The following is a 16188-nucleotide window of genomic DNA, read 5'->3' as shown; positions in this document are numbered from 1 at the left end:
ACCCAAGCGAATACAATTAAATTGAAAAATCATAGACATACGCCCAACGTGGGGCTCGAACCCACGACCGTTGGATTAAGAGTCCAACGCTCTACCGACTGAGCTAGCCGGGCGACGTTAAACAACAAAGTTTCATTACTTTTAATGCGACCCAAGCGAATACAATTAAATTTAAAATCTAGAATCATGCGCCCAATGTGAAGCTCGAACCCATGACGGTTGGATTAAGAGTCCAACGCTCTACCGACTGAGCTAGCCGGGCGACGTTAAACAGCATAGTTTCATTACTTTTAATGCGACCCAAGCGAATACAATTAAATTGAAAAAACATAAACATACGCCCAACGTGGGGCTCGAACCCACGACCGTTGGATTAAGAGTCCAACGCTCTACCGACTGAGCTAGCCGGGCGACGTTAAACAACATAGTTTCATTACTTTTAATGCGACCCAAGCGAATACAATTAAATTGAAAAATCATAAACATACGCCCAACGTGGGGCTCGAACCCACGACCGTTGGATTAAGAGTCCAACGCTCTACCGACTGAGCTAGCCGGGCGACGTAAACAACAAAGTTTCATTACTTTTAATGCGACCCAAGCGAATATTAAATTGAAAAATCATAAACATACGCCCAACGTGGGGCTCGAACCCACGACCGTTGGATTAAGAGTCCAACGCTCTACCGACTGAGCTAGCCGGGCGACGTTAAACAACAAAGTTTTATTACTTTTAATGCGACCCAAGCGAATACAATTAAAATGAAAAACTAGAAACATACGCCCAACGTGGGGCTCGAACCCACGACCGTTGGATTAAGAGTCCAACGCTCTACCGACTGAGCTAGCCGGGCGATGTTAAACAACATAGTTTCATTACTTTTAATGCGACCCAAGCGAATACAATTAAATTGAAAAATCATAAACATACGCCCAACATGGGGCTCGAAACCACGACCGTTGGATTAAGAGTCCAACGCTCTACCGACTGAGCTAGCCGGGCGACGTTAAACAACATAGTTTCATTACTTTTAATGCGACCCAAGCGAATACAATTAAATTGAAAAATCATAAACATACGCCCAACGTGGGGCTCGAACCCACGACCGTTGGATTAAGAGTCCAACGCTCTACCGACTGAGCTAGCCGGGCGACGTTAAACAACATAGTTTCATTACTTTTAATGCGACCCAAACGAATACAATTAAATTGAAAAATCATAAACATACGCCCAACGTGGGGCTCGAACCCACGACCGTTGGATTAAGAGTCCAACGCTCTACCGACTGAGCTAGCCGGGCGACGTTAAACAACATAGTTTCATTACTTTTAATGCGACCCAAGCGAATACAATTAAATTGAAAAATCATAAACATACGCCCAACGTGGGGCTCGAACCACGACCGTTGGATTAAGAGTCCAACGCTCTACCGACTGAGCTAGCCGGGCGACGTTAAACAACATAGTTTCATTACTTTTAATGCGACCCAAACGAATACAATTAAATTGAAAAATCATAAACATACGCCCAACGTGGGGCTCGAACCCACGACCGTTGGATTAAGAGTCCAACGCTCTACCGACTGAGCTAGCCGGGCGACGTTAAACAACAAAGTTTCATTACTTTTAATGCGACCCAAACGAATACAATTAAATTGAAAAATCATAAACATACGCCCAACGTGGGGCTCGAACCCACGACCGTTGGATTAAGAGTCCAACGCTCTACCGACTGAGCTAGCCGGGCGACGTTAAACAACAAAGTTTCATTACTTTTAATGCGACCCAAGCGAATACAATTAAAATGAAAAACTAGAAACATACGCCCAACGTGGGGCTCGAACCCACGACCGTTGGATTAAGAGTCCAACGCTCTACCGACTGAGCTAGCCGGGCGACGTTAAACAACATAGTTTCATTACTTTTAATGCGACCCAAGCGAATACAATTAAATTGAAAAATCATAAACATACGCCCAACGTGGGGCTCGAACCCACGACCGTTGGATTAAGAGTCCAACGCTCTACCGACTGAGCTAGCCGGGCGACGTTAAACAACAAAGTTTCATTACTTTTAATGCGACCCAAGCGAATACAATTAAATTCAAAATCTAGAATCATGCGCCCAATGTGAAGCTCGAACCCATGACGGTTGGATTAAGAGTCCCACGCTCTACCGACTGAGCTAGCCGGGCGACGTTAAACAACATAGTTTCATTACTTTTAATGCGACCCAAGCGAATACAATTAAATTGAAAAATCATAAACATACGCCCAACATGGGGCTCGAAACCACGACCGTTGGATTAAGAGTCCAACACTCTACCGACTGAGCTAGCCGGGCGACGTTAAACAACATAGTTTCATTACTTTTAATGCGACCCAAGCGAATACAATTAAATTGAAAAATCATAAACATACGCCCAACGTGGGGCTCGAACCCACGACCGTTGGATTAAGAGTCCAACGCTCTACCGACTGAGCTAGCCGGGCGACGTTAAACAACATAGTTTCATTACTTTTAATGCGACCCAAACGAATACAATTAAATTGAAAAATCATAAACATACGCCCAACGTGGGGCTCGAACCCACGACCGTTGGATTAAGAGTCCAACGCTCTACCGACTAAGCTAGCCGGGCGACGTTAAACAACATAGTTTCATTACTTTTAATGCGACCCAAGCGAATACAATTAAATTGAAAAATCATAAACATACGCCCAACGTGGGGCTCGAACCCACGACCGTTGGATTAAGAGTCCAACGCTCTACCGACTGAGCTAGTCGGGCGACGTTAAACAACATAGTTTCATTACTTTTAATGCGACCCAAACGAATACAATTAAATTGAAAAATCATAAACATACGCCCAACGTGAGGCTCGAACCCACGACCGTTGGATTAAGAGTCCAACGCTCTACCGACTGAGCTAGCCGGGCGACGTTAAACAACAAAGTTTCATTACTTTTAATGCGACCCAAGCGAATACAATTAAATTAAAAAATCATAAACATACGCCCAACGTGGGGCTCGAACCCACGACCGTTGGATTAAGAGTCCAACGCTCTACCGACTGAGCTAGCCGGCCGACGTTAAGCAACACAGTTTCATTACTTTTAATGCGACCCAAGCGAATACAATTAAATTGAAAAAACATAAATATACGCCCAACGTGGGGCTCGAACCCACGACTGTTGGATTAAGAGTCCAACGCTGTACCGACTGAGCTAGCCGGGCGATGAAGAAGAACAAAATACCCTTAGTTTTAATACAACCCAAATTGTTTGCAATTGAATTGGAAAAACACAGCCAACGAAATATAAATAAAAACTTACCCAGCAAACATGCAACTTGTATCCAACCTTGATATTTTAACGGTATTTCTAGATTCCAGTACAATTATTCTATGGCTATAACTACTCTTTTCCGGAACAATACTATTATTCTATCACTATTCGTACCCTAACTGCAGCAATATTCCTGAAGTGAAGGTGCTAAACCAAAAAACAGTTTAACATTCAAAAATTTGCAAATGCATTTCTAATTTCTGACAAGCGAAGCTGAAACTAACTAGTTGCCGCGGGAAAAGCAGTGGCGCTACTGTGTAAAATCGAAATAGAAGAAGGCAGCAAAAACATGCGTGGTGCTGTAATCTGTAATGGTTGCATTCATTTGATTAAAATAATCTGAGCTTTGACAACATCATGCTTGCTGAATTATTGCTCGCACACTCGCAAATTTTAAAACCAGTGCATTATATACCGGCGACTTTTTTAGTCTCTATACATGGTAAAAAAGTATTACCACTGACACGTGCTGCTTATTTGTCATTATCTAACAATTTTACCTTCAATAAGATCAGAGCACAGGCATTTTGTTAATGGCTGTTTCAAGTAACTACTGTCCAATTGCTTATAAGTAAAAGCTATGCAAACCCTTGATTGGCTTTAAATGTATTTAGATTGATATGTTGTAATCGTAATGCAACAGCACAAAATAAATGATGAAGATATGGCAAGACGAACACCTTGCGGTTGATAGTAGTTCTAATACATTCGAATAAAGAGATGAAACTTTACTGCCAGCATGTACATAAAAACAACAGCTGACATTTACCAAACGCTCCGACCTCTACAGACCGTTGTTAATTGTTTAAAACACGATCAGGCTATTTGGATATTATGTTTTAAAGGTGTCCCATCTTCTCCCACTCTACTGTATGTTTATTTGCAATTGAATGGACAAACAAGCTATAAGAGTAAATACAGTACTGAATTGATCGTGTTTTAAACAATTAACAACTCGTGAGGATACGGTTTTATATTTCTTTAAATGTTCTTTGTTTACTACCAAATGGATCGAGAAAATAAATGAAAAAGTGTCCCATCTTCCCCCACCCTACAATATTAAAAATTTGGGAACGTGGCCACTAGTCCCTATATGCGCACGGCCAAGCTAACGTTGTTTAAACTTTAAACATAACTGCTAAAGGTCTACGCAGCAACTTAACCCTTAAAACAAAGTCAGCGTTATGTGATCTCTCTTGCATGGTGGAATGCCATTAGTAACCAAAGATCAACAAAATGCAACTCTGTACATGCGACCAAATATTGACAAACTTCCAATTCGCTTCCTTAAGCAGTTAAACAGTTTTACTGTCGCGTCTTCCCCACCCTACAATATTTGTTTTATAGGTTTGTTGGCGGACCTGTTCTAGGGAAATAAATTACAAGATCGATACATTTTGTGTGATTTGTAAAAGTGTTTCTTGTAACACGCAGTGATAGCCGTTTCACTTAACAGATGGCAACAGAACAAACACTAGCCTAAATATTTGCCTAGACAAAATGTAAAAGCTTTGTCAAGTAAAATATATAGTATTTGCTTCTGCTCATATTCCTAAAGCTAAATGTGTGTTTTAGGAAATTTAGAAAAAAAGTTAGCCTATCAGATGAAAAACTTAGTATTTAGTTATATTTAGTTGCATCTAAAACTTATTTAAAACTGTTGTTTGTTTTAATATTTCAGATGCATAGTACTGTGGGATACCACTAGAACCTAAATCCCATATCACCGAACCATGTTTTAACCAATTACTAAGGATTTTTAGAGTCGTTAAATATAATCTGTAAATATTCTTTGTTTACTACCAAAAAGACCAGTAAAGAGCACGTAAACATACCACGTTTTACCCCACCCTGGTATACTTTAATAATTATTAATACAGCAGCGCATAGTTCCTTACACTTTTGACTACGATACGTTTGTTGCAAACAAAGAACCACAGTGTAAAGTGTTCGAAAATTAATTTTAATAAAATGATGCAAAATAAGTAAAATCAAGAGTGTTTTTATGTTCCTATGTCTTGAATTGAAATAAAATCTCTGCTTCTTTCTGATGAAGCTAACTGATTGGAAGAACGAAAGAAACTGCAAAATAAATAAACAAGTAATATTAGGCAACAGTTATGTGGAAATAATAAAAAATCAATATGGACTGGTATATATATATAGGTTAGGCAACAGTTTTGCAAGTTAATGGGTGAAGCTATATTTTGTATGACTATACACTGGTGTATACTTAGATGAGACAATAAATTTGGAAGATTAATAGCAAGTCTGATAATAAAAAAACCTGGACCAAAAAAGGCAATGGGCCATAGCTTATACAAATCTTCTCTATTTTTTTATTAGTAATTCTTTAATTATTTATTTTGTAACTTTCATTGAATTTTGAATAGATTTCTATAAAATAGAAGTCTAATGGTAAGTCCGATAGTAAGACACTTGGACCAGTTGGCCATAATTTGTTCAGTACTAGTCTATTTTTTTAAATTTTGGATTTTGGTTTAATCTCATTCTCACAACTCTTTTACTTTTAATGGCTTACCTTTTTCCAAGTTCATATGAACTGATCATGATAGCACAAGCTGGTGCAATCTTCGCACATCTGGGCAACAGACCTGTATAATCCACATTACCCACCAAAAGTATATTAATAAATGTAACTTATTTATATTTACCATCACAGGGGGGGGGGGTAAACAACAGTCATTATAAAAATATAAAATAGGATTTCGGTTGTATACACCTCATGGTTGCCTATGAGTTACCACATATGTAACTTTTGTGGGTAACATTTTTGAGGGATTGTTTTTATGTTTAATGCATGGCTGACATTAAACAACTACTTAAACCTAAATTTATCAAAAAAAAGTGTATAAAATATAAATTTAATTATTTCGTAGAGTAGGCTATAGCAGTGTAGATAAAGTAACTAAAACAACAAAGAAAAAAAAATGTTTCCAAATGATAGTCAGAAAAACATGCAAAAAACACATCAATTCTTACCCACAAATAATCCTCTTGTACCGGAAGTGTTGATTATATTTCTCATTATACCAAGTGTTGTAACACTTCCATTTCCATTCACTAGAAATTAAAACACATTGTAATGTTTATAAAGCAGGTTTGATAAACATGACTTAAAGGAGCAATCACTCAAAATACTACAGTTATTCTTTAATAAAAATGTTAACAAGGAAAAAAATGACAACTGGAATAATTGCCCTTTAGTGTCTTGTCAAAACACACATACGCCAACAACCACAGCAGTGAGTGACTTTTATATTAGTTTGACATGCAGAGGTCATTTAGTACTACGTGATAATCCATCTAGACAGCTAGTAATACAAAGTAATGATCAACTTAACTGTTTGCTTAGACAACATGTTACAAATAAAAGAATAAAACACAAATTTGGTAAATATTTTTTGGGAAAACTTTTAGTAAAATTACGAAATTCTTTTTTTTGGAAAACTAGATAGTAAAATTACAAAATACAGAAATACAAAAAAAACTTACGTCCAAGCATTTCTTTTTCCCCCAATTTAATTTGTCGCGAAGTTTTAACAACGTCAAGTGGGAGAGTTACGATGGCTGCTGTTGTACCAGCACAAAAACCCGATATAAAAGATTGCAAGAAAAGTGAGGAAGTATTTACACGTGTTTTTAATTCTTCGTACATGTACCAGTACATCACTGTAAAAAAAGTTTTAGCGTTTTTACTAAATACATATACAAATGAAAGTTTTATAAAGAATTGGGTTTTTTTTAATAGTAGGTTATGTAAGTTTGGTGTTTTCAAATTCCTGAGCCATAATTTGTTTGTTTTTTAAAACCAAAATTTTAATTACTTTCTACCAGTGTAAAAGGGCAATGAAATCAAAAATCACATTTTTATTGCATTTAAGAATGACTTCTACAAATATATCACTAAGTCTGGTCTGGTTTATTTTTAAGTTTTTACATTGAAGTAAAAATGTTAGCTGGAAAAATATGCAGGCACCTAATATTACCATGGTATTAAGGTACATCACCTAAAACATACATACTCTGATATGTATACAGATTACAGACGGAAGGTATTCCAAAATTCCCGCAACATGTAATTTAAAAAAAAAACTATTTAATTATCCATTTTATTAATGAACAAAATTAAATACAGTTTTTACAGAGAATTAATGTACATGTTAATGCAGATGGTAAACGATTTGAATATATGTTATGATTATAATTAATCAAATTGATATTCAAATGTATTTTCATAAAAATTGCATGGTGAGACTTCTGGGCAACCTATATTGCTTAAAACCAGTCCGCTTACTTGAGAAAGGAACATCCCGCAACATAGTGGCCGACCATCCCCTCCATAAAGATATAAAACCAGATTTTCGCACTGATGTTTTTATCACCTCTGTAAGTTCTATATAATATAAGTTAGAATAAAAATTTTGACACAATTTAAAAACGCATACTTTAACACAGAATTTAACAATTACAATTTAAATAACGCATGTTTTAACATGTTACATCTATTAAATAAGCAAGAATCAGGACTTAATGTGTAATATTCGTATATATATTTATATGCCGCACATAGTATTTGTTGGCCTTTACAATAACAGGAAATCAAGCATAACAAATGTAACATCAAACAGCTGTATATCAGCAGCAATGATGATTTTGTTTGAATGTTGAATGAATGGTTAAATGTAGTTTGCTTTATCCTCGCGGCCGAAATTGACAGTCCTAATAACACCGATTTTCTGTTTTTTATTTATTTTACATATTATATGGCTGACAATTTAAACAACCCATTAGTGACCGGCTGACCGCTAGATTGGAGCAATTGCTGTTAAGTGTCTTGCCTAAAGACACATATTCGCCCACAATGGTAGCACCGAAGAGCCTTGAACCCATGAGCAGGCTTGCTAACCAACTGTGCCAGCGCTCTGGTAGATTGAACAGCAACTGCTGTATTACTTTCATGTTAAATAGTGTGAAGTACAATACTACAATACATTACATAGGTTTAACAATACTTTTAAAATGTTGTATTTTAGGTAAAAAATAGAATAGTTTAGTTTATTATAGTTTTTTCAACATTGAAAAGTAGTTAGAGTACCTCTATATGAGAGTTGTTGTGATTGCATCTTGGTTCGAATAAGTTCAAGAGGAGAAATAACAGTCACTGTCCCTCCTGTTGTATTTGCATATAAAAAAATGGTAGGGTGGGGGACACCTTTAGTACATATTATCTAAATATCTCGATTGTCTTTAAACAATTAACTACGGTCTATGGAAGTCGTGAGGATACGGTTTTAAACTCCTTTTAATGTTCTTTGTTCACTACCAAATGGGACAAGAAAAAAAATAAAAAGGTGTTCCATATTCCCCTACCCTACTATACATATAATCATTAATCGATGAATAATAAATAAAGCTCATAGGGGAAATTATATTTAAAATATTTAAATAATCGGTAATTTAAACTTCATGTGAATACATTAAGCTTACCTCGTGCTATGGCACCTGCCATGATAGGAGCATATGAATGAAATATTGGAGCAAGTTTTGATTTAAGTTGATCATAAGATGTGAAATACACAACAGTAGCAGGTACCGCCATAACTCTGTTTATATAAAATTTGATATTTAATGTACGTTAATGTATTTCGCATTAAGAATCTGTTTATATAAATTTGATGTTAAATGTATGTTATTGTATTTCGCGTTAAGAATAGAATAATGAATGTGTGCCACATATCCAATCACGCCATAGTTAACGCGCAGGGGCGCTTGGGATAATATCCCAGAAATTTAGAAAATCTGCATTCCTGAGGTACATACATGTTTCTATATCGCATTTTGTGCTTTAGAAAAAAAGCATTATGTATTAGGTATTAACATATATATATACCCGGCAAAATGATGAAAAGATTTAATAAAGTTCTTACTAGTTTAATAGTTTACTAATCATATTGATAAAATTGCAGCAATAAAATGTTAAAGTGCAAACAGAATACACATCAGTTATACACACAGTGTTGGTGACAATCCACTCCACAATGAAGTGATTCCCTCATTTTGAGCTATCTTGATCATGGCATGCTATAGAAAACAACAACATATTAATATAAACATCATTATATAAGTTGAAAAGACATGCAAATTGTACTATATACATGAATTTTTTTTTTTTTGGTTATGCCACATTTTTTCTACGCTGGATATGCCTGTGCAAACAATTTCGTTTGTAAATCCAGTTTACCTATTATAACACGAAGGCTACCGAATTTTTTGTACGCTATTATTTTTAGACTTTTGTACACTAAGTTTATTTTAAAACTTATCAGTGTAGTGAGGTGCTAAATATAACAACTTATTACATATATGGTAGATTGGAAAGGTTTTTTTTGCCAGAAGAATATTTATTTACAACTTGCGCACAGATTTGCGGCAATTTTTACATTAGTTTATTAAGTTTTAATAATGAGTTCGGATTTTTTTTAAAGTTAGAAAACTGTGGAAATTTTTTGAAAAACACGATGTGTTGGATATTTTCCAAATTGTCTATAGCGTATATACGGTAATTGGAAATTAAGTTTCATACAATTGTTCCATTGAAATTGCCAGGTCTCGAATACCATCTTGTCCTGCCATTAACACAGTAACACATGTGGTCCATGAGTCCATTGCAATACATGAAACATTTTCGACTTCCTTGTTGAGCTTGGAGCCTTATTTTAATCACGTCAAGTGGAGTGACTAGATAAAGAAGAAAATATATAAATTAAAAAGTCACCTAATAAAAAAATAAGAATGTAAAAAGGTAACTTTATAAAAATGACAGAATCTGATCTGAGAGTTAATTTATTGAAAGTAACTTGCTTTATTCTTGCATGGCCAGAAAAGACAGTCAGTATAAGCCAAGTTTTCTGTTTCATACACCTTGTGAGTCGTGCCAGCATACTTATTACCATGTATGTTTCTTTGTTGGTGATTGTTTTTTTAACAATTTTTATGCCTATGGCTGATATTTTGAACAATAGTGACCTGCCATTAAGCATCTTGCTCAAAGACATAACCGCCCACAGAGGGTAGCATAGCAGCGAGCATTTAAAAAATTGTACATATGGTTTAACTTATCTGTTTTATCAGATTTGCTTATTGTTTTGTGAGCTTAGGAGTGAGAAGAAAAAGTCTTCTGCTTGTAGTACCCCGATAAAATAACCTTTGTAACAAACTATCTACAAATAAGCAAAAGTCACAGAGATAGCTTTGCATTAAAAAACAGGTAAAATAGAAGCAAAAAAAGGATGGGCCTACAAAGTGTATATTGACATGCAGCCAATTTATTCATAACAAAAGTACACAACAAAGCGAGTATACCGACAACTATGCAGTTTATTTGCATAATACCAGGTTATGATGCAGTGTATTTAAATATTTGCAAAACATACCAGAATATTATGCATAACAAAACAATACAGAAGCACAACGTACCAAATAAAGAAGTAATGAGAGCGCCAGAACATGAAGATATCATTTGCTGTGTAGGAGTGATTTCCATTTTAATTCCTCTCTCTGCCTTTATGCTCACATTACAATAACGTTATAAAGCAGATCATTTAGTTTTACAGCTTTATCCGTATGTAGAAATACACTATCGGCGCAGCGAATAGTTTACACTACAACGTAGACTGTAGAGCTAAATATTAAGTGCCAGATTGCAGCACATGGAAAAGCTAAATTTCACAAAAACAAAATTCATTGCGTCACTTATAAGGTAATTCCCCGAGATGAAGAACAGAATAGATGTAAATAGAAACAAAACGCAGTGTTTTACAATTCATGATCGAGCGGCGGAATTAGTATCTAGACGTTATTACTAATATTAAAATAACAGTTTTATGGTTTAGTATTGTATTACTGATTTAATATTCATAGTAATATATTTATATTGTGCTAGAATAGCCAAATAAACATCTAAAGCGGCAAATGGCCATATCCGAGGCCAGACTGATTGTTTAATACAGTATTAAAAAGCTTATTTTAAATGTTGTTTTGGGCAATGTTAACGTGAAGGGCGATTGAAACTGCCACGCATAGCGATATTTCAGTCGTTGTTCCACAGCACAGTTAAGTGCACGTGATGTAATCATTTAGTTCGATTACTTCCTATGCGAAACGTGAGCTTGTTTGTGAGTTTCTTCGCGAAACCCTCGGGCGAGTTTTAAGAAATGATTCATTCTGGGTTTTTCCTGCTGGTTATCGTCAGAAAATATGCGAAGTAATATTGAGAAAGATGTGTAGTGCAGACCGATAAATATTGATGTAATTTATAGTCTTTATCAGTCGCTCATGAGACGTGTATGCGATGTTTTGTAGACCTATTGAAACTATAGTTAATTTGTATATAAACGTATATGAAACAGAAAGCAAAAGCGAATATATCTGTTAAATTTTATTATTATTACGACAGTTTTCCCATATTTTACATATATAAATATAAAATGTCTTTTTACGTTTCAGAAAGTTTTTAAAAAGTCACCCTTTTCAAGATGAAGTTACTTATATGTTCACTGCTGCTGCTGGTAATAGCAACCGGTTACTGTCAAAATCGCAGATGGATAAATCATTTTACAGATAACCAGAATACTTTTTCTGGAAGCTTGTACTGGGCAATATCTAAAGAAAAACCAAACAAGAACGTTCTGTTTTCTCCTATCAGGTATAAATCTACAAAAAAAACATAAAAACGTATATAGGGTATAGGACAAGACTGCACATGGGGTAAAACGGGTCTATTTCCAGAACGGGGCAAGATGGGTCTCTTTATATTTTATAAAACTTTTTTCTCTAAAATTTAAATTCAACTTTAAGATTTTAAAAATTCTATTAATTTTGCACCTTTCCCGTTTTTTTTTTGTATTTTCTACCCGTGCTTAATATTTTTTCCGAGATGTTTTTAAACTTTTCAATAATTTTTTTGAAAATCACGGTAAATACAATTGATCTAAGTTACGTCAAACTTTGCAGTGTTTCACAAACTCTTGGCATGGTTTTAGCCGGTGCAATGGGCAACACTTATGATGAGATAACGCGCGCTTTACAGATGACCGATTTAACACCAAGTAGAATACACACTTTAATGAGGTAAAGTGATTGTTGATAGTTTGGTTAATAAAACTGTGTGTTTTCGTACGAATATATGTAGTATGGGATAGAACACCTTTCCAATTTATTTTCTCGTCCCATTTATTAGTAAACAAAGAATATTCAAAGAAATGTAAATCCATGTCCTAAGTCTCGCCTATCTATGTCATTGATAGCTTATTTATATAAGGTATAGGCCTTTATTTATGAGAAAAAAACAAACAATTTTACTGTTAAAGAAAAACACGGAACAACGTGGTTATGAGGCCTAACGGTCAAACTGTAAAATTAGCGAATTCGGTATTTATTGGATCCAATTACCCAGTCGTCCAGCAGTACATCGATTTGCTAAGACAGAACTACAAGTCGTCTGTTTTCCCAGTGAATTTCCACAATAGCAATGCTGCAGCCAATATGTGAGTATAGCATATATGCCAGCAATTCAAACACGATTTTGCAACAAATAAAAATGTCAGATTTCTTGCTAAATACGTGTCGCAATAACGGTTACAATCTTGCAAAAAGGATTCGCATATGCTTTATCAATGTTTACGTTTAGTCAAATACTTCGTTCAAGGTAACAAGAGAGCCAATTCGATTTTGAGCCATTACGTTTTAAATGTGTTTCATAGTCACTTTTTTGCAAGGCTAAGGTATGCATCAAAAAATACTCTACGGATAGCTTTCTTTAATAACATACACAATATATTTGAATTGTAATTATTATTCAATGTTGATACAAAAAATGTAAGCAAGAGAACGGAGATATAATGATAGGCCACGTATTATTTAAGAAGTGGGTACGAGTAATATGATGCCACTGTAATAGGCAAGTATACATTTTGTCGCAAATGCAACTAATTGTGAAAACTTACTTGTTATTTCTGGAACTTTCATTTTTCTTTTTTAAAAATATAAAACGCTTCACGATTTTGCGAGTCGCTTCTCACTGCTTTAATTTTTAATAATATATTTCCATGCAGGATAAACGAGTGGGTTAGTAATATGACAGAAGATAAAATCCGTGAACTTGTCGATCCGAGCTCAATAACTGCATTTACTCGAATGATTTTGGTCAACGCCGTTTATTTCCAAGCGGACTGGGCAATTTCTTTTAGGCGTATTCCGACGGTGAGTGATCGATTGCGAAATCAAACTAAGTCATACGTTTACTTTATACGTTTACTCTAGAATGTAAGTTAAATTCTGTTGTGGTGCGCCATGGGACCTAGGATTTAGGCCGGGATGGGCCCTACTACCCCAAATGATTGTCAACTATATATGAATAAAAGTCCAAAAATCTTTAGTTGGTTTCAAATTCATAAATTGCAGTTAAAACTGCAAACAGAAAAAAAAGTATTAACAAATGTACACGCTGATCCAAAACAAACCAAACTTTTAGAAATATACTGATCGTGTTTTAAAGAATTGACAACGGTCTATAGGAGTCGTGAGGATACGTTTTTATAATTCTGTTATGTTCTTTGTTTACTACAAAATTGGTCAGGAAAGTAGAATGAAACAATGTCCCAATTTACTATAAATACAATATTTCATAACAGGAATGTTCCTCTAACCACACAAATTGTTATGCAGAAACAAAACTTTATTCTTTCTAATGGAACAACGGTGCAAGTACCGTTTATGGTTCGATGGGGAGCTGTGGTGAAGAGTTATAACTACAGAGACAAAATTGAGTTCTTTTTCATTCCATATAAAACAACGTCCAATCAAAACACCTACTTTGTGGTGGGACTTCCAGGAGACAACTACAGTGAGTCAAATTAAGTTAGTTTCTCTGTATTGCTCTTAATTGGTCTTAACAATCGGCAAACGTCTAATGCCCCCTGGCAGTATCTATTGTATAAAGTTGGGCCTTGCGAATACACCAATGTTTAACTAATGTCTAAGACCTATAGGAATGCCTTACGAACGTTCGTATGGTCTTACAAGTGTAGTTAATCAAAATACACTTATATCCTACTACGCCAACTATGATAAAAGTAACATTATGGTCAACTTTCAGATTTACAGCAATTTTCAAGGGAAGCGCAACAGATCCTTTCGCGTTTTAGGACCATAAGTAAAATGTTTCGAATCACACACTTTAAAATGCCTCTTTTTGAACTTAGCCATAAAACAGACGTCAAAGAAGTAAGTAGACCCGTCTTTATTAAACGAACAATATAAACTTGTGATGTAGGTTTATAAGTTAACGCTACAACTACCCTATACCTAACTACCCTATACCTTTCAATAAAAACAAGTTTCTTTGAATAGGTTCTTCAAACATTGGGAGTTGTAGATTTGTTTGATTCAGGAGCAAGTAACTTGACTGGAATCAGCACGGTTGAACAATTATATGTTTCTGAGTTTACACAAAAGGCTTACATAAACGTCAATGAAAATGGTAAATATGGTATTGCTTTTGGACTGTTGGTGCTACGACATCGGGCATATGAAACATCAAACAATTTCTATCTAGCTTCTTTTCACGTAATTTAAATTTGATAAGTTTTAAATCAAGTTAAAGAAGAACCCCCTACAATTGTCAAAAGGCGTTTTTTAAAAACAGCTTGTAAATATGTAGCAAATTTATGGCAAACAATTTCAATCTCATTTTTCATGTTAATTTAAATTTCACCGCCATTAAATCACGTAAAGGAAATGACCCCTCTCGCCACAAAAAAGGCGTCAGTCGCTCATTAAAAAGGCATTCATAATTTTGTAGTATAGTAGGGTGGGGAAAGATGGGACACCTTTTCGTTCCATTTTCTCGCCCCATTTGGTAGTAAATAAAAAACATTCAAAGAATTATAAAACTATATCCTCACGACTTTCATAGACCATTGTTAATTGTTTAAAACAAGATCAGGATATTTGGAAATTATGTGCTAAAGGTGTCTCATCTTCCCCCACCTTACTATGCATTTATTGCTCATATATTCATTCTGTAAATAGGTACAGTAGCAGCAGCGGCATCTGCAGCCACGGTACAAGGAAGAAGCCTGTCGATCCCACGACAGGTAACCGTGGATCGTCCTTTCTTTATAGGAGTGTACCAAGAAAAATCAAACAGCTTTCTATTTCTTGGCAAAGTGGAAAACCCACTGGAAAATTAATATTAACTAAAATACTATAATCTATCTATATGCTTCATCGTATATTGTTTTAAATGTATATTCACTCGAAAACGCATTATAAATAAAGCTTATTTCACGCATGTGGCAAGAATTTTAATAGTTGAAAAGAAAAACAAGTACGCGTATGCCTATAAATAGATGTAATCACGTCTATAGTAAGTTTGTAACATTTTCTGCGTACAAACAAATTCTCATTAAAGCAAATATTCACTAACAGAAGGTAAACCTGTGAGCAACTAAATACATTTACAATGTAACCATCATGTCACAATTTATTGCATTTTCAAGTGAAAACATACAAAACGTTTTACGTAAACAAAATGTGCAAAGGGAGATATAGTTAGGTGGGGTAAGTTGAGACACCTTGTATTTTATTTCACGTTTCATTGGGTGGTAAACAATAACCATATATAACGCTGTATCCTTTATACGACTCACATAAAACGTTGCTAACTGTTTATAAAGCGCGATCAGATTGTTTGGGTATTTTGTGCTAAGGTGTTCCTTTTCCCCCACCCTACTATGTAATTTACATACGGTTTTTG

At 35.1% G+C, this 16188-nt stretch overlaps 2 protein-coding genes and 21 non-coding genes across 23 annotated transcripts; 1 reads left to right on the top strand and 22 right to left on the bottom strand.

The window, feature by feature from the left end:
* Positions 1-40: 40 nt before the first annotated feature.
* Positions 41-113, bottom strand: Trnak-cuu (transfer RNA lysine (anticodon CUU)). Its single transcript has one exon. It is a non-coding gene; the product is annotated as a tRNA-Lys (tRNA).
* A 76-nt stretch (positions 114-189) lies between these two features.
* Trnak-cuu (transfer RNA lysine (anticodon CUU)) lies at positions 190-262 on the bottom strand. The gene has a single exon. It is a non-coding gene; the product is annotated as a tRNA-Lys (tRNA).
* A 76-nt stretch (positions 263-338) lies between these two features.
* On the bottom strand, positions 339-411 carry Trnak-cuu (transfer RNA lysine (anticodon CUU)). The gene has a single exon. It is a non-coding gene; the product is annotated as a tRNA-Lys (tRNA).
* A 76-nt stretch (positions 412-487) lies between these two features.
* On the bottom strand, positions 488-560 carry Trnak-cuu (transfer RNA lysine (anticodon CUU)). Its single transcript has one exon. It is a non-coding gene; the product is annotated as a tRNA-Lys (tRNA).
* Positions 561-632: 72 nt separating this feature from the next.
* On the bottom strand, positions 633-705 carry Trnak-cuu (transfer RNA lysine (anticodon CUU)). The gene has a single exon. It is a non-coding gene; the product is annotated as a tRNA-Lys (tRNA).
* Positions 706-781: 76 nt separating this feature from the next.
* On the bottom strand, positions 782-854 carry Trnak-cuu (transfer RNA lysine (anticodon CUU)). Its single transcript has one exon. It is a non-coding gene; the product is annotated as a tRNA-Lys (tRNA).
* A 76-nt stretch (positions 855-930) lies between these two features.
* Trnak-cuu (transfer RNA lysine (anticodon CUU)) lies at positions 931-1003 on the bottom strand. Its single transcript has one exon. It is a non-coding gene; the product is annotated as a tRNA-Lys (tRNA).
* A 76-nt stretch (positions 1004-1079) lies between these two features.
* On the bottom strand, positions 1080-1152 carry Trnak-cuu (transfer RNA lysine (anticodon CUU)). The gene has a single exon. It is a non-coding gene; the product is annotated as a tRNA-Lys (tRNA).
* A 76-nt stretch (positions 1153-1228) lies between these two features.
* Positions 1229-1301, bottom strand: Trnak-cuu (transfer RNA lysine (anticodon CUU)). The gene has a single exon. It is a non-coding gene; the product is annotated as a tRNA-Lys (tRNA).
* Positions 1302-1377: 76 nt separating this feature from the next.
* Trnak-cuu (transfer RNA lysine (anticodon CUU)) lies at positions 1378-1449 on the bottom strand. The gene has a single exon. It is a non-coding gene; the product is annotated as a tRNA-Lys (tRNA).
* Positions 1450-1525: 76 nt separating this feature from the next.
* Positions 1526-1598, bottom strand: Trnak-cuu (transfer RNA lysine (anticodon CUU)). The gene has a single exon. It is a non-coding gene; the product is annotated as a tRNA-Lys (tRNA).
* A 76-nt stretch (positions 1599-1674) lies between these two features.
* On the bottom strand, positions 1675-1747 carry Trnak-cuu (transfer RNA lysine (anticodon CUU)). The gene has a single exon. It is a non-coding gene; the product is annotated as a tRNA-Lys (tRNA).
* A 76-nt stretch (positions 1748-1823) lies between these two features.
* On the bottom strand, positions 1824-1896 carry Trnak-cuu (transfer RNA lysine (anticodon CUU)). The gene has a single exon. It is a non-coding gene; the product is annotated as a tRNA-Lys (tRNA).
* Positions 1897-1972: 76 nt separating this feature from the next.
* On the bottom strand, positions 1973-2045 carry Trnak-cuu (transfer RNA lysine (anticodon CUU)). The gene has a single exon. It is a non-coding gene; the product is annotated as a tRNA-Lys (tRNA).
* Positions 2046-2270: 225 nt separating this feature from the next.
* Positions 2271-2343, bottom strand: Trnak-cuu (transfer RNA lysine (anticodon CUU)). The gene has a single exon. It is a non-coding gene; the product is annotated as a tRNA-Lys (tRNA).
* Positions 2344-2419: 76 nt separating this feature from the next.
* On the bottom strand, positions 2420-2492 carry Trnak-cuu (transfer RNA lysine (anticodon CUU)). Its single transcript has one exon. It is a non-coding gene; the product is annotated as a tRNA-Lys (tRNA).
* A 76-nt stretch (positions 2493-2568) lies between these two features.
* Trnak-cuu (transfer RNA lysine (anticodon CUU)) lies at positions 2569-2641 on the bottom strand. The gene has a single exon. It is a non-coding gene; the product is annotated as a tRNA-Lys (tRNA).
* A 76-nt stretch (positions 2642-2717) lies between these two features.
* Trnak-cuu (transfer RNA lysine (anticodon CUU)) lies at positions 2718-2790 on the bottom strand. Its single transcript has one exon. It is a non-coding gene; the product is annotated as a tRNA-Lys (tRNA).
* A 76-nt stretch (positions 2791-2866) lies between these two features.
* On the bottom strand, positions 2867-2939 carry Trnak-cuu (transfer RNA lysine (anticodon CUU)). Its single transcript has one exon. It is a non-coding gene; the product is annotated as a tRNA-Lys (tRNA).
* Positions 2940-3015: 76 nt separating this feature from the next.
* Positions 3016-3088, bottom strand: Trnak-cuu (transfer RNA lysine (anticodon CUU)). The gene has a single exon. It is a non-coding gene; the product is annotated as a tRNA-Lys (tRNA).
* A 76-nt stretch (positions 3089-3164) lies between these two features.
* Trnak-cuu (transfer RNA lysine (anticodon CUU)) lies at positions 3165-3237 on the bottom strand. Its single transcript has one exon. It is a non-coding gene; the product is annotated as a tRNA-Lys (tRNA).
* A 1949-nt stretch (positions 3238-5186) lies between these two features.
* On the bottom strand, positions 5187-11109 carry LOC149741439 (mitochondrial glutathione transporter SLC25A40-like). Its single transcript, XM_089884083.1, has 10 exons — positions 10848-11109; positions 9955-10109; positions 9385-9452; positions 8859-8974; positions 8467-8541; positions 7666-7764; positions 6864-7040; positions 6351-6431; positions 5890-5962; positions 5187-5429 (listed from the first exon to the last, which is right to left on the bottom strand). Exons 1-10 carry the CDS (start codon positions 10912-10914, stop codon positions 5351-5353), a joined length of 990 nt encoding a protein of 329 aa, XP_089740209.1. The 5' UTR covers positions 10915-11109; the 3' UTR covers positions 5187-5350.
* A 746-nt stretch (positions 11110-11855) lies between these two features.
* On the top strand, positions 11856-15723 carry LOC149741438 (neuroserpin-like). Its single transcript, XM_089884035.1, has 8 exons — positions 11856-12075; positions 12384-12500; positions 12740-12916; positions 13484-13631; positions 14097-14274; positions 14527-14654; positions 14781-14910; positions 15462-15723. Exons 1-8 carry the CDS (start codon positions 11906-11908, stop codon positions 15620-15622), a joined length of 1209 nt encoding a protein of 402 aa, XP_089740161.1. The 5' UTR covers positions 11856-11905; the 3' UTR covers positions 15623-15723.
* Positions 15724-16188: the final 465 nt, after the last annotated feature.

The sequence above is a fragment of the Ciona robusta genome, chromosome 1 (genome assembly GCF_009617815.1).
Source record: "Ciona robusta chromosome 1, ASM961781v2".
NCBI classification, from domain to species: domain Eukaryota; kingdom Metazoa; phylum Chordata; class Ascidiacea; order Phlebobranchia; family Cionidae; genus Ciona; species Ciona robusta.
This window is presented reverse-complemented; position numbering and strand designations above follow the sequence as displayed.